This window comes from Podarcis bocagei (assembly GCF_964188305.1).
Source record: "Podarcis bocagei genome assembly, chromosome: 5".
Lineage (NCBI taxonomy): Eukaryota > Metazoa > Chordata > Lepidosauria > Squamata > Lacertidae > Podarcis > Podarcis bocagei.
Window position 1 is genome coordinate 44,994,978 of NC_138129.1, and position 16,520 is coordinate 45,011,497.

Consider the following 16,520-nt stretch of genomic DNA (forward strand, 5'->3'; position numbering starts at 1 on the left):
AATTGCTCTGCTGCCCAAGCAAGGCAGGTGATATATAGATTAGATAGATAAATAGATAGGTGATGATAGATAGATAGATAGATAGATAGATAGATAGATAGATGATAGATATAGATATAGATATAGATATAGATATAGATATAGATGTAGATGTAGATGTAGATGTAGATGTAGATGTAGGTGTAGGTGTAGGTGTAGGTGTAGGTGTAGGTGTAGGTATAGATGATAGATATATTCTTACTTGCACAGGGTTCCTGGGAGTAATTTGAAGCCAATCAGATCCATCTTTGAGAGAAGGGTATATAACTTTGAGAGAAGGGTATATGCCATTTCACACATGAGCCTGGAACTGATATATCCTCAGAAACTAGGCATTCAAACCTCTCAGAAATAGTACTACAGTACTGTTTTGGCCTTCTATGGCAGCTGTGGTCATTTTTCTTATGTGGGGGGAGGGCAGAAACATGACATAATAAGAAATGAAATCAGTTTGACAGCATTATTAGGAATTTTCTTTTAGTTTTAATTAAATTACATTTGTTTTGTGACAAATATTCTGTGCTCTGTCTGGACCAAACAATTGGAAATAGCTGTCAAAGAAAGCAAAGAAGAATCTGAATGTAATTAATAGATTGATTGATTAGTTTCAATGCATATAGCCTGCCCATGGATGATTGTACAGTCTTTCCAAGCAATTAAAAGGGAATTATATGACATTGTTGTAGTAGCTTTAAAAAAACAACCCTGCATCTTTAATAGCATGCCAAGATGTAAAAATCAAGGAAATGAAGCTTCTCTGCTTATATGGAGACTGGGGGAGGGTGGGGGAGCTTCCGTTACCAGTTTATTGCTGAACCCATCCATTGGGGGCACTTCCACATTGTGGCCATTTTCAGGTGTGATTCAGTCAGATACCAGCTTCAGGTGTAAGTTGATTGGGAGATCTTGCAAACAGGCCGACTTCCCCAAAACATGAGACTTTTTATTAGAAGGAAAATCTTGGGAAATATGCTGATAAGTGTGGCTAACCCTTGCTTTGATGCAACATCATCTAGCCTCCCCACAAACAAATCAGAATGGATACTCATACAGCTGTCAACTTTTCCCTTTTCTTGCGAGGAATCCTATTCGGAATAAGGGAATTTCCCTTTAAAAAAGGGAAACGTTGACAGCTATGGATACTCATTAGATACCATCTAACCCCTGAAAACAAATCAGTGTGTACCCATTGTAGCTGATATCATATGAAATAGGATCACCAATTGATCAGGGAGAAATGGCCTGATCTTCTTTTGTACCTTTAACAGAAATTAGCAGATGAAGTTTACCACAGCATTGAGTTGAAACTTACACAACATATTTAATATGATATAAAAAGAAACCAGCAGATCATGTTCCAAATGTTACAAGCATACGTAAATCCAGAGTAACTCAACAAATATCAATAGGGTTACGCTAGCTTACACTGGTGTAACAAAAGGCCAAGTATGGCCCCATAGATAGATAGATAGATTAAATTAAAAGCAAGTTTCATGCCTGCATTTCCATTAAAATAAATGATCCCAAGCATGCCCAACCCCAACATGGGTACCAGTGGGATATGCTGAGTTTTATCCGGAGGGATGTCCAGTGGACTGAGGTTGTTTGGTCATTAGGGACAAAATCCAGAGTCCTCTGTTTTCAAGGGATGTGGATTAAGGCTCCACCCAAGCAGTGGTTTGGAAAGAGCAGAGATTGATTAGATAAGATGATAGATGGTAGATAGATAGATAGATAGATAGATAGATAGATAGATAGATAGATAGATGATAGATAGATAGATAGATAGAGATAGATGATAGATAGATAGATAGATAGATAGATAGATAGATAGATAGATAGATGATAGATAGATAGATAGATAGATAGATGATAGATAGATAGATAGATAGATAGATGATAGATGATAGATAGATGATAAAAAGAAAGAAGGGGGTAGGTTGTGTATATTGCTGATTGCAGAGCTTCATTTACATTTAGCATGGTTGACTTGATACTAGTTTGTGAAGTATAACAGAAGTGATAAAGGGTCTACAGGAAAAATCATGACAGGAGATATTTCTCAATGTTCAAGTCTTTCAGTCTGAATTGTAAGAGAGGATCAGGAAGGCAGTGGAAGAATCTGGAGTTGTTTGATGGTTGAAGGTGAAACACCTTAGGGTGCAGGGCCTTCTCTAGAAGTCTCTATTTCTGTTGTGCTCTGCTTGCATATTTATACTTCAATTATTATAAAGACACTATGTCTCCAGTGCTCTCACATCCAAAGAAAGCTAGACCCTGTGTCATTGCCTTTCAGCTTAGGTAGGTGGGAAGCACATAACAAAATCTTCAAATCTAATGTGAAAGAAGAAGAGAACATGAGAATGGTCAGTGAATTAAATCATCAGCTTTTCTGAGTCACCGGAGAGTCATTAGCGCTCTTGGAACTGAGGTTGAAATATGAAAATGTACTGAAGAATCTCAACTGGAGAAGTTATGCACGGGTCCAAAGCCTAATTTTCTTTCAAGAAACCCCCACTGAGTTTCATTTCACTAAGCTGTAAAAAGACTTGATTGGCTATAAAGAAGGATTTAGAGAGCGTGCAGAGTGGAACCTGGCTCTTGGGGCAGAGCAAATCATGAGGATCAAAAGGGGCCTGAGTCATGGAAGTGAGTTGAGCAAACATAGCTCAGTTGGTGTCGAGTGATTAGGAGAAGAGAACTGCTCCATGTGTTGGAAGTGACTCATATAGGTCAGCAGAATAGGAAAGTCTTGTGCCCTGTTTATCCACTGGGGTCCCCTTCTGATGTAATGTTTATGTTCACCAATTGACATGTAAAAATTATTACGCAAGCACCTCTGCATGGGAATGTTACCTGGGGACTGTGACATTTCTTGAATGGATCTCTGAACAGAATCCTAGGGTTTTCAAGTAAAGTTGTGTTTGTGGACACAGCCCTGGACAAAGTCACATAGATGTCTAATCCTCATGTAATGTTTCCAGGGGTGCTGACATTGAGGGGGCCTGGAGTCACATGATGCATCCCACCCCCACCTAGCGTGCCAGTGCTCTCCCAGCAGCAGAGGCATATGGGAAGCACAGAGGGTGATCTTCCCCCTCTGCCTGTGCTGCCCCTGCCCAGCATGCCAGCACTCTCCCATCATCAGCGAGGGAGGTGGGCCCCTCAATATTGGGGGACTTGACCCCCTTGAACACAAATATTGAGGGGGCCAAAACCCCTTCCACCACCTATAGTTGATGCCCCTGAATGTTTCCATGTGGCAGAGGTTTTCAATGTTATTGAGTCCACGGCTCCCTTGACCAAATGCATTCTTTATGTGGCACCCCTATGGAGCTCAGGAGCCCAGTTATGTCACCCCTTGCCTGCAGGGCTGACAACCTTTCATCCTTTTTTGAACACCCTCCCTTGTTCCCTCAGCCTCCTCTCCCCTCTCCTTGGGAGTCCTCTGGGCAGCCACTGCCGCCCCCAGCCCCCCGGCCCCAAAGAGAGGTGCCTCCCAGAGGCACCATTCACCTGGGGAGCTTGTAGACAGGGCTACTGCAATAAACAGCTGTGCAAGCCTTTGGGAGGCAGAGATAAGAGAGGGCATCAGAGGAGGGAGGGGAAGAAAGAAAGAGGGAAAGAGGCTAGTGTTGCCCGTTGCACCCTTGACCATCATTCAAGGCACCCCAGTGTGCACACTGGTTGAAAACCACTGTCATATGGGAAGTGCTTGCAAAATCACATTTAAAAGCCAATCTTTGAACTCGAACTCAGGAGGCTATTAAGCGAGAAGCTACCCTAGGCTGCAGGAGTATAAAGAGGACAACACCTAACTTTTCACCTTATTGGTAGGCTCTGGTGAATGGAATATTGCATAGGGGCAGCTTAAATTTAAATCCTTGTGTTGCCCCTATTTCTCAGTCTGTTATTACTCCAGAAAGTAGGGTGGGTAACAGGCTTTGGCTACAGCTTGTGGTTAGTGAGGAGAGCGCTTAGCCATGAGTCCCAGTTCAGATGACAAGCAAAGATAAAGAGACTGCAGCACAGCAGAAAAAAAGGACTGGGGACGCCATATTTTTTCCACAGAATTCCTCCTGACAACAATGAGATGGTATTGTCCTGTCACTCCCAGGGGGCGCTTGATCTATGTGCATTCATGACACATAGTGGCAAGATGCCTAGAATGCAAGCCACTCAGGCTTTGACAACTTGATACCCTGTTTTTAGAAGTTTTTAAGGAGACCTGGGGAGAGTAATGGAGGCAGCACACAACCCTCAAATCATCTCACGAGTACTTCTCTTTTTTTAACTGTGTGTTTTCAGGTCAATTTTTTTCTTACAGGTTTCCAATTAAAAATCTACCCAGAAATGGAATGGGATGGACTTTATCCCCTCTGGAACTAGGACAGACTGGGCTTTAATGGGTCTGTCTGTCCCTACACACAAGCAAGGTATTAGCTATTTCAGGCTAGTATGACTGGTTTGGCCCCACTGGGTACCACACTGTAGGGGGCACCACAATAATGCTGTATAACAAAGTGCAAGAGGTGTGAGCATTTTAGCATCTCACAGGGTGCCGCTGGAATTTGAGAGCCTAAGGTTCACCACTGGTACACTGCTGCACCCCCCCCCCACACACACACACAATGGAGGGGTATCTACTCATCTATATGGGACTCTATTAATATCTGTTAGTTGTTTCTAACATAACAACATATGTTTATTGTTCCTAGTCCAAGAGAATAGTCCATGCCAGCTCAGTTCCACATTCCCACAGCTTCTCTCAACTGTATTTTGGCATGCCGTTGCTCCTCCTCTTTGAGTAATTTTACTGAAAGGGAAAGCAACATTATGCTTGAGAGCTTCAAGGAGACATTGCCTGAAGGATGGGGAGGCACAATTTCCTTTGTGACATCTGTCCTGTATAGACATTGCAAAGGGAAATTGTGTGAAAGTTAGTGAGGCAACAGAGCATTCTGATAAGCAGCCTCTTATGCAAAAAGACTCCCACATACAAACACATACACATGGCCCAGAAGGTATGGCCATATCCTTCAAATCATCATGGCAATGGGATTGTCCTTTCCAGGTACACCTTTCTATCCTTTGGCAATTTCTCTCTAGTACTGCACTTGTGTCACAGTAGCAAACTGAAGTGGAATTATACTGTGGGGAAGAGAATGAGTAATTAATCAAGCAATTATTCTCATTTTAAAATGGTGCTGTTAAAGTACCATCATCCGAATCTCGGTGATCACATTATGTTCGGCAACTCAGGTAACATACTGACAGGATGTTGCTACCATCACCCGTATCATCCCATAAGAGCATAAAGGGGGGAATATCTGTTCTTTGTTACTTTTCATTGTACCCACAATGCACTTCACATGGCTCCACAGAATACAATGCTATGCACTTTTATCTATTGATTAGCACATGCCACAGTATGGTGTTCCTATTACCATGGTATTTATGAATAAATTTGAATATCCCTTTCCTTTTGATCCAGCATCCTTATTAGACAAATGACACTTTGAAATTTTACCTATTTAAATGAAATTGCTTCCTCTTCTTCTTCTTTTTGGTCTCGATAATAATAACAAATCCAACTTCTTTTATAAGCTTGATGTTGTTGGCTAGGGGTGGGTGGGTGCAAATAACTCAATCTGAAGTGTTAGACAGCAAGAGTACAACACAAATGCTGCATCTGGGTGTGTTCTCTTCTCTAATTTTGAGACAAATTAAGGAGTTGGTATTTAAGAAGCCAGTATTACTGTGACTTCTAGCACTTCTGTGGATAACACACATATCAAAGAGGAATCTGTGGAACTCTCCTAGGAGACTCCGTAAGATGCTGTGTAAAACAAGACCTGCAGAGTTTCCTGCAACAGAAGGAGGAGGCGGCAGCAGAATGGAGCAGTAAAGAGAAGGCACTGGGGCAGCAAGGTCAGGGTAGGGATGATAACATATATTCCCCATGTCTAACATAGACTGAAATCAAGTCACTGTGCAAAGCCAAAGTCCCAGAGGAGTGGCGATTGCTGCGAGGCTTAGAACACGACAGATTGCAAGAGTCGGAAGCACATCATCAGGTCCAAGGGGATCGGTGGCTTCAGATGGTTGCCATCCAGGCGCAGATAGCGAAGACGGGGCACGTTTTCAAAATCTGAGGATGGATCGTGGAAAGCGACCATAGAATTGGGGCAAATCTGGGTCCCGTTGATTTCTAAACAGAGAAAAGAAAGCACAGCAGTAAGTTAGGAGAGTCAAGATAATTGATTCTGCACTTCTCTTTTCACCCTCTGGTCTTCCACCAATCGTCAATTCAAAATCCAAGGTTATGCAGTGGTCCCTTTTGGCTTTAAGACCTATGTTTCCATTCATCATTGTGAAATATCTGGAGAAATCCTCCTTGTCTGCCTCGAACAAGAGCTTTCCCAGTTCATTCCTCAAGTCCCATATCACCCTCCCCCCATTTCATAGGCCTGTATAATCTAGTTTATAAACGATACAGACATCTTTCAAAAGAGGTTGGCAACAATGCTGCTGTGTGTACCCACACCACAAAAGTGAACATAGCTTTAAATGCACATAGAGGGACGCGGGTGGCGCTGTGGGTAAATCCTCAGCGCCTACGGCTTGCCGATCGCATGGTCGGTGGTTCGAATCCCCGCGGCGAGGTGAGCTCCCGTCATTCGGTCCCAGCTCCTGCCCACCTAGCAGTTCGAAAGCACCCCTAAAGTGCAAGTAGATAAATAGGTACCGCTTTATAGCGGGAAGGTAAACGGCGTTTCCGTGTGCTGCGCTGGTGCCGGCTCACCAGAGCAGCTTCGTCACGCTGGCCACGTGACCCGGAAGTGTCTCCGGACAGCGCTGGCCCCCGGCCTCTTAAGTGAGATGGGCGCACAACCCTAGAGTCGGACACAACTGGCGCGTACGGGCAGGGGTACCTTTACCTTTATAAGATGTTAGAAAAGGGTGAATGTCACATTCCAAGGCTGCTTAGAAAAGGGATTAATGTAACACAGCTTGGTGTTTAGCATATTGGATATCCATGTCATCCCTGTACTATTCAGACAATATTGCAATCTGTACATTCCAATCTTAAAGCAGATCCGATGTAAAGATGTAACTAAATGCTTGGTACGGATATGTGACTTCATTCATGTATAACTATTGATTGCTAAATTGATGGAGTGCATTTAGGTAAGCAGTACAAGTTTTGCTTGTTGTGAACCACACGGAGAAAACTGAGAAACTTGCACTCAGTTTCCCATATGGAAGACAAATTGGCCACTGGGTCTCTCTGCAGGTTAAGCCTTGGAATCAGTCTGCATTTGTCATTGAGCAGCTCTGATTCTGCGCAAAAAGGGGAGGGGGTTGGAGAGAGAGAAGGAAGAAGCTTAGGAAGACCCAGAACTCTGCTCTGAGGCCCCCCACTGCCCTCCTATGCACCTCTGCCATCTGAGTCCTACCATACCAACAACACAGACATGTATTTCTACAGGGGGTCTTGCATACCCTTCAGGTTAGTTTTGGTAAGAGACATTCAGTGCCCCTGAGATGGTGATGATAAGCAGCAGCAGCATTATATCAACAGAACAGTGTTGTTCCACTTCTAGGTTCCAAAGACCTGCTCAAACATAACACTAGATGGCCTCAGGCTAATGAAGACTCGCATCCGTATTATTATTGTAAAATGAAACTATTCAAATGGCTCCCTCGCTGGGGATGTTATGAAGATAAAATAAACAAGTTACTGGGCCTTTGCTGATTGTGATTTATAAATACTGGCTAACATTATTTAAAGGGGAAAAACAGTTGTTGTTTTCTAAAAAAAACCCTAACCAACAAAGTAGGCCATTATTTAAGCAGGAAAACATCCAACCTCTTCCTTTGATCTATTCTTCAAAGAACCTTAAGTATTCTGTAATTCAGGGATCACTAACCTATGCTCCTCCAAATGTTCCCAGACTCCATCAGCCTCAGCCAGTGTGACAATCAAGACTACTGGAAATGGTAATCTAGCAATATCTGGAGGCCCAAAGTGTTGCCATATCTGCTGTAAATGCTAGTGCTCAGAGGGCTATACAGAAGGCTGGTTATCAAGTAGCCAACTACTACACCCTTTCTAAAAAGGCTCAGTTTTTAGGTGTTAATTTATCTGTTGCTTAGCAGACATTTACTCATATTTAGGTTACAATATCATTCATCCCTAGCCCTGATTGGCTCTGCCCCCACCCTCCTTATATCACTTCCCTGAAGTCTGATCAGTTATCCAAAGGCACACATCACTGGTGAAAGTACTGAGTAAGTGTAAAGTCTAATACTCTTTTGTACCATGTTTAGGCAAAGCCAACCTGGAGTAGTAGTAGTGGTGGTTGGTAAAATTATGTTTACATATGCTTCTTTCCTCCTCTGTGTCAATGGCGTGGGTTTTAGATATCAACAAACCACCTTTGACTCTACTTGGGGATTTCAACAAGCCTGTTAGACAAAGGATCAGGGGGTTGTTGGCAGTGCAAGTATCAGACTCATGGTGTGTGTGTGTGTGTGTGTGTGTGTGTGTGTGTGTGTGTGTGTGTGTTTGAGACAGGGGGTCCAATTCTCATTGGGACTATGGCAGAGACCAATGAAGCCACAGTCCCCATCCAACTCCCACCCTGAGCCAGCTTTTTTTTTAAGCTATGCAACGTGAACAATGTGGCAAACCTTGCATCAGATTTGGAACTTGTTCATAGCACAACAAAGCCTTCATTTGATCAATTGCTTTCCTGTGCTTATGCTTATGAAAGCCAGATACCTGGGCTTTAAAAATATAGAACAGAAGCAAGCTGATATATTTCCACCTTCCTAGAGGAGCCAGGGTAGGGGTGGCAGCTATTATAAGAGAGAGGGGGGGGGAACCTTTTTAAGGGAACCAGCTGAGGATGTAAGGCAAAGAGGTTGGTAAAAAGCCATGCTTGGCTCTAAGGCATTGCACATTATAAGCACTGCAATTATGATTAACAGCAATCTTAATTATAAAAGTTCATGAATCAGAATTTGCTTCCTGTTGCTAAATCATGAACCATATGTGCACTTGAATCTCAGTGCAAACAGTTTATATTTCATGCCATGGCACCAGCTAAGGATTATATCCATGCCATTTCTTCTTTTATTGTTTCAGTTATCTTGAGAATATCAGGGGGCAGGGCTAGGATGGGGTCACCAACTTGGTGCCCATGGTCACCAGTGTGCCCACCAGTACCTCCTATGGTGTCTGCAAAAGGCCTTTGTACCTAACCCATTAAAAAAACTCACAACATAAGAGAGACGTTGGCTCTTCCTAATCAGTTCCTGTCTGCACTGGCTTAGCCTCTCTTACATTGCCAGTTAAACATGCCAACATTTCATTATCTGTCATGCTTGGACACCTACCTTCCTATCCAATTTGAGCAGAGGAGAGGTGCATAGTGCTTCTCTTTCTGCTCTTTGAGGAGTGGCAGCCATTTCTTGTTATGCCACATCCTGATGGCAGCCATTTTGTGACTGGCACCTATGGCCCTTCCTTAAAGTTCAAAAGGTACCCACTGGGTGGTAGTCAATAACATTTTAGTCACAGTAGACCCATTTAAACTTAGTTCCTGTCATTCATTTCTGTGGTCCTACTGTGAGTAAACTTAGTTGAACACCACCTACACAGTCGCCAAAAGGCTGATGCTCCTTATATTATATTTCCCCTCATGTAGCAACCTAGGCAGAGCAAAGGGCAAGGGTGGTGATGTCTTTTGCTGGAGTGCATCTCTAACTGAAAGTAACTAATGAAGTAATTAGTACCCTCAAACTGAAGCACTAATGAGACCCCATTTACCATTTAGTAAAATATCTGCACCCACAAGTATCACATCCCTGCTGTGCAAAAGTGCTTTTATCCTTACTGCACAGATGGAACAACTGATGCTGTGAAACACATGCTTATCTGTTCAAAAGAAATGTTAAAACCCTTTAGGTCTTAATCCTGAGAAAACTCCCCAAGGGGTTAAGAAGTTTGGGAGTGCCTCCTGAAATGGGGCAAGTCCCGTTGCATTTTCTAGGTGATATCCAAGCTAAGTGTCAACCTGAATGCTGTGGGGTTAAGAAGAAGAAGCCCCAAATAAATCCGAGCTCCACATTTCCCTGCTTCTAAAAGTAGGTCTCTAGCCTTTGTACTTGCTAATAAAAGATGTAAAGTGTGACCTTAGGATAACCTTAGACTAGAGACTCCAAGGCGTGTGAATCTAAGTTATGAATTTAAAACAAAAACTTGTAATTTTAACACAAGAATCATTAGTCTTAGATCCTGCCTGTGTTCTGTTGAGCACTGGAGTCATAAATGTTGCATCAATGAGCTAGCCTGGTTCAAATGAAATGTTTTTGCCTTGAGCTGCCAGATGTGAATAAAGTTACTCAGAATTTAACTACATTTTCTCTCTTTGGAGCCCATTGTATAAGTTGGCTTCATTGGCCTAACCCACTGCTCTTCCAGAGTGCCAAAAGTTTAAAGGAAAGTGGGGGGGGGGTAGCACTTGGGCCGGTTGTTTCATGGCTTATTGTTTCCTTTGCTTGCTAAGAATTTCTGGAAAGGATTCTGCATTCCTGCTCTCCTGCAGATGTTTTCAATCAAGGCAGCAGGTGGTGGGAGCTCCAGCAGCACAAACATCTGGGGGTGGTAAGGGCTTTGTTATTCCCATGACTGTGCTTGCGGACTCTGTGGGATGACACCTGTCCTATGAAATGACATGGGCTTTGCCCGAAAGTGTATGGCCCAAAAGCATTGGCTAGATTTTCTGCCTCAGATAAAAAGTATGGGCACTATATATCTTGACTTGGGCACCATTTGCTGCTTCACCTCAGGAAGCAAAATGTATTGGATTGGCCTTGATGGCCATTCTTAGGTGGCTTGGTTCTGCCCCATGTTCTCCTGTAGGCCTAGCCAACTGCAGGTCTCTGCTGACTCACTTTCAATGGAATTGTTATTCAAGTAGAGGTGCTCCAGCTTGGAGTTGATGTAGGGGATGTTGGTGAGGTTGTTGTATGCCAAGTGCAACACCAGCAAGTTAGTGAGGTTGAAGGAATTCTTGGGCAGTCCTTTGTCGGAGAGCTTATTGTAGTTAAGCCTAATGAAAGCCAAGTTAGGGAAATCTTTGAAGTAGTTGTTGGGGATGTCTTCGATTTGATTCTCATCTAGGAAGAGCTGGTGGATTGCATTGGGAACCGAAGGTGGCATCTTGTGTAGCCTGTTGTGAGCTAAGTTGAGCTGCATGAGGTTCTTGAGCCCCTTGAAAGTATTTTTGTTGAAGTTTCCATCATTCAGCTCATTGTGATGAAGGTCTAAGAGGATGAGGTGATTCAGGTTGTTGAATACACCAGCAGGGATCTTAGAGATCCGGTTCCTGCTCAGCCGAAGTTGTTCCAGATTGGGAGGCAAATTGTTGGGTACTTCCCTAAGATGATTCTTCTCCATGTACAGGAACATAAGGCTTTCCAACCTATCCAGCACCTTCTTGTTCACCTTCGTGATGCGGTTGTTATCCAGATTAATCCACCTCAGCTCTGTGGCATTCTTGAAGGACTCCTCAGGAAGCTCATCAATGAAGTTATTCTGCAGGTAGATATAATGGGCCCTGGGTGGGAAAATGGGCACTTTTCTCAGGTTGCGGCTATCACAGTAAATGGCTGAAGGGAAATCTGGAGGGCAGAAACATTCTCTAGGGCAGTCTGGGAAAACTGAGGGAGGGCCAGGTGGCAGAGGCGGAGGCAATTCTGTAGGTTCAACTGGTTCAGAGGGTGGAGGAGTAGCACGCTTTCTTCCAGGCTTGCGCCTCTGTCCATTCACCTCACAAATCAGCACAAGAATGAGTGGGAAAATCAGTCTGGCAAGCCCCTTCATGGTCTAGACAGTCACCTGTTAGAAGACAAGAAGAAACCATTGAAAATAGGACCATACTGGACATAACTTAGTGTTGCTATCCTTTTCTCCAGCACTGGATTTCCCCGACCAGAGTACCTTTAGGTGCAAAAGTGAAGTGTGTGTGTGTGTGTGTTTTAATGGCCAGTAGTACATAGCTTATTTGGTGCACAACTTTTTATGGTCAGGCAGAGCAATCCTGCAGTGGCATAGCTAGCTGCTAAGGTGCCCGGAGTAGCGTGCACACCCTAGGGGTGGGGCAAGCCGCCCATGGAGTGGGGTGCGATGGGGCAGGACTCCTCCAAGGAGTCTGCCTGCTGCCTCCCCTTCAGCTGTAGGGTGGCTGAGGGGGAGGCGGTGGGCAGACGCAAGCCCCATACTGCTGTTTCAGTCAGTGTACAGCTTGCAGGCACCTGAGCCACCACATCACACCCAGGAGGGAAGCATGGCTTGAGCTGCAGGCCCCATGGTAAGCGCCGCCCCCCACGATGTGGCACCCAGTGCACAATGCCCCCCCAACTACGCCTCTGCAATCCTGTATACCAGGGGGTAGAGAACCTTCTTCAGCTCAAAAGCCACATTCTCTTCTGGCCCACCTTCTGGGGGCCACGTGCCAGTGGCATCCAGGGCCAGAGGCAAAAGTGGGAAAGCAATGCATGTAACTCTCATATTTGCGCTGGAGGCTGGTTTACACACACACTCACACACCCTGCTCTGTCCTCCAGCCAGGCAATGAAGAGGCAATATCAGGGTTCAAGTGCACATTCCAACCAGGGAAGGGTATGACTGGTAAGGAGTTGGCTGTTAGTGGTAAAGAAAAAGGCCAAGGATAATCACTAAATGAGTTCTGCTCAGAGTAGACCTAGTGAAATTAATGGACCTATCTATATTCCACCTTTTAGGACAAGGTCCTGGCAAACTGGCTTTCAAAAATTAGTATTACCGTGCAGCAGTACAATAAATGCCATCAGTTATAAACCGACTCAGCCAATATAAAAAAATTCAAGAACAGCCTTAAAAACTTTTTTTTTTTAGGTCTTAAAAGATTTTAAAACAGAGGATTGGTGGTTCATGTCCACTCCAGGGATGGCTGTGGGCAGGATTTCTGCATTGTAGGGGGTTGGACTAAATGACCCTTATTGTACCTCCCAACTCTGCAATTCTATGATCCTATGATAGTTAAACTATGAACAGAACCAGGATTGGATACAACCCCAGGCTTTGAGCTCAGGTACTTTCTGCTAGAGCGCATACTATATTTAGCAAAATTTCAAAATCTGCTTAATTTTCAAATTTCAACAATGATATTTTGATGTTGAAATTTCTTATTTGTTACACTAATTTGTTTTGATTGATTTAATTTTAATTAATAAACTAATTAACTAAAATGTGTTGTTGCAAATTAACTATTGAAATTACTTCCAAATGCTAATTGCTACTGCATGTCTGTTGACAGCTATTGACAGCTGCTGACAGCTACATGTCAGATGCTGTCTGCTACTGCATGTAAGATGCTATCAAATGTGAATGAAAGCCATCAGATCAGATCAGTGGCTGTTAAAATAAAGGCTCAAGATTGGAACTGTCGTATTTGGACTAACTAAAAGTATTGGAACAGGATGAAATAAGAACATCATTCCCTGAAATCCAGAACACAGGAAGTCATTCAAAATTGTTTAATTTGGTCTTGGATAATTGGCTTTTTTAATCATATTATAATTTGGTGTTGTATTAATGTGGCTTTTATTGGATTGTTATAAATGAAAACTAATAAAAATTATTAATAAAAAAAGATGCTATCAAATGCTGATCACATCAGCCAACAGAGAACTGTCAAACCTTGCAAATACTTGTACATCAAATGCCGATGCCTAAGATATTCAGTAAATGTTTGGAGAACATGCATACAGCCAATAAACAAACAAGGGGTATTAGCCACCAAAACTAGAAGAAGAGAATGCTAAGGTGTGGGGTTCTTTTGCTCCATTTTCTGGTTCCTTGACTCATACTTTAGGGAACTAGATGTACTGCTTTATGGTGGTAGTCAACTAAGTTGCAATCAGAGCAGACCTAGTGAAACCTGTAATCCTAACACAGTCATGTTCATTAAGTTAAATCAGTCAACTTAGTTGAATACTACACTCAATATCTTCAATTTCCATAGCTTTCTTTTCACAGCTGTGGATTTGTGAAAGAGATAAATGTGATCCCCATCTTGCAGCCTGGCAACCTAGCCTTGGATCAGTGCCCCTCGTGCCACCAGCACAGCTGGCTTCCAGCCTTGAGTACAGGAGGGTTCCCTGGAAAAGGGAGAGCACCTGCCTTTACCAAGGGCATCGCCTAAGCTCATGAATACGTATTGCAGTGCATATTCTTGGTTTTTGGTTTTTCATAAGTCATGTGTTTACAGCTTGCCATCTCATCTCCTTTTTACGATACCAAAAGGAAGTGATTCGCACAACAAACCCTGCAGTTGAAAATTGTTTAGGCCTGTTGTCTTATTTATATATCTCTTTTAATGAATCCTATAGATGGACAGCCAATGCTGTAAAATATACGAAGTTCTCCATTGTATCTTTTCCTCCCAATCCCACAGCATTCCATACCTTTTAAAAATGGCTGTTTTATTCATGATGGTGATGATTACACTCGGACAGCTTTTTAAGTATATGTTTTGGAAAAACTGAGGAGCACCTGCTAGCCAGTTCCATTTTCAGAATACCTCATTTCTTTTTTCAGCACCATCCTTTCAGTTGTGTGTGTTTCCTTCATCTTGAAAACAAAGAGCACATCTACCTTGTTTGTAAGCATAAGCATTGCTAACCTCTGCAGCAAGGCTGCCCTTCCCTTCATTGCATGGAAGCTGGGACACCACACAGCCACTTCTAGAGTAAGTCTAGCATAAATATCTCACTGAAGAATAGCATCCTCTTCTTAAACAACCATCTGGAAAGGCCCTTATTCTCAAGAGTGTCAGAAGAATAAGAGGGCTTCTCATGGTCACAGCTGTGAAGGAAATGTGAGCAAATTGTAGCCTGTACAACAATGTCCTTGAAAGCTGTAAAGAACCTGTAGGTGTAATAGCAGCTGAGAAAGGTGCAGAGAACTGCTGTCTTCTTACTGAAAAGCTAATGTCTACAATCTCTTCATTTTTCATGTGAGGAAGGGAAACAAGAATCATGCACCTATACCTATGTATTTGGACTGTGGCTCCTTCAAAAAAAAAAATTTGTTTAATTGCTTGCAGCATTTAATGGGAGGCATTTTAACTTCCCATCCTGCCCTGTCTGAATCCTGTGCAAAATAACACAACAGCTTTTGATCCACCCAAACGTGCATCTTGCACAAAGCTACTTGTTTGCACGGGAAAGCTGAACTAGAGAAAGAAGGGTGCCAACATACACAATAATTCTTTTTATTATTCTCATGATGACTTCATTTACTCGCTCCTGTTCTCTGCTTGTGATATATCCTAATAAGTATTTGGGGATCTATCTAATTCTGGGTCCAAATTATTTTGTGTGGTAGCACTGAAGATTGGAATTCAATTGCACACCCACCACCACCCTAACTTTTATTACTGTATCCTTTAAAATTTTAAGAACTTATTCATGCTTAATTGTGTTGCTTAATCTCTGCTGGGCTGTGTCTCAAACGGTAATTGTGATTTATTTTATTTTCCATATTGTATCCTAGCCATATTTAGCTGTGCCACCCAGAGAACATAGGATGTCATCAATAAAAAGAAAATAATACTCAAATTATGGAATTAAGTTTTCCCATGCTTTCCGTCACTCCATCCATCAGGCTTCCTAAGGACTTGGTTCTCATTAGGCATCAAAGTAAGTGGCAGATTTTTCAGCATACCAAACACAGCTCCAATTATGGCCAGATTTTTAAAAGAATGTGACACACAGAGAGAAGGGAGAAGTGCTTTGGACATCTGGTCTTTAAAACCCGAAGCACAAGGCAGTTAGATCCAAACAGGCACAGTGGTTGTCATCATTAAAGCCATGCAAGGGAAATGGCTGGGTCCAAGTGATTTTGCAACCGTCAACTTATTAAATCCTTAGCAAGGCAGGAGCAACGCTGCCGAGGTTCCAAGGTTGTGAATACTCCAACACAATGTATCTGGCAAATGTGAATGCAAATTGTCAGAACATATGGAGAGGAAAGGGAAAGTTGCTTAGCTGGGGTGTGATGAGGTGGGCGAGGTTACTTTCTTCGTTTCCTGGCATCCTCCTACTGAGCGTGGAAAAATCCTGACAGCTTTGAACCACAGTGTTCCACTTCAGCACAAATGGATATTTTAACAGCACTGCCACCAAGCGCCTGCACTGAAATCTGCACCACACTTTTTCTCTCAGTTGTAAAAATGCACAAGCAGGGCCTAATTAACTTAGGAGCCTCAAATGGTGCCAAGGGGCACTGGAGCCATTAGAAGTTCTGCCAAAATGGTTTATTGCAGCTTTGGAACACGTTCAATGGAAATATCGCCTTAGTGATCTATGCTTAATATGGAAGCTGACTCACAAGACAATGAATCAGTACCAAATAGTCTTAAGGG

At 43.0% G+C, this 16,520-nt stretch overlaps 1 protein-coding gene across 1 annotated transcript in view; it reads right to left on the reverse strand.

Moving 5' to 3' along the window:
- Window positions 1-3,791: 3,791 nt before the first annotated feature.
- Window positions 3,792-16,520, reverse strand: part of PRELP (proline and arginine rich end leucine rich repeat protein) — a 33,961-nt gene continuing 21,232 nt past the window's right edge. Inside the window, exons 2-3 of the mRNA XM_081193559.1 lie at window positions 11,005-11,950; window positions 3,792-6,250 (exon numbers count right to left, since the gene is read on the reverse strand). Of these exons, the coding sequence (XP_081049685.1) occupies window positions 6,075-6,250; window positions 11,005-11,935 (1,107 nt within the window). The 5' untranslated portion in view covers window positions 11,936-11,950 and the 3' untranslated portion in view covers window positions 3,792-6,074. The remainder of the gene's footprint in view (window positions 6,251-11,004; window positions 11,951-16,520) is intronic.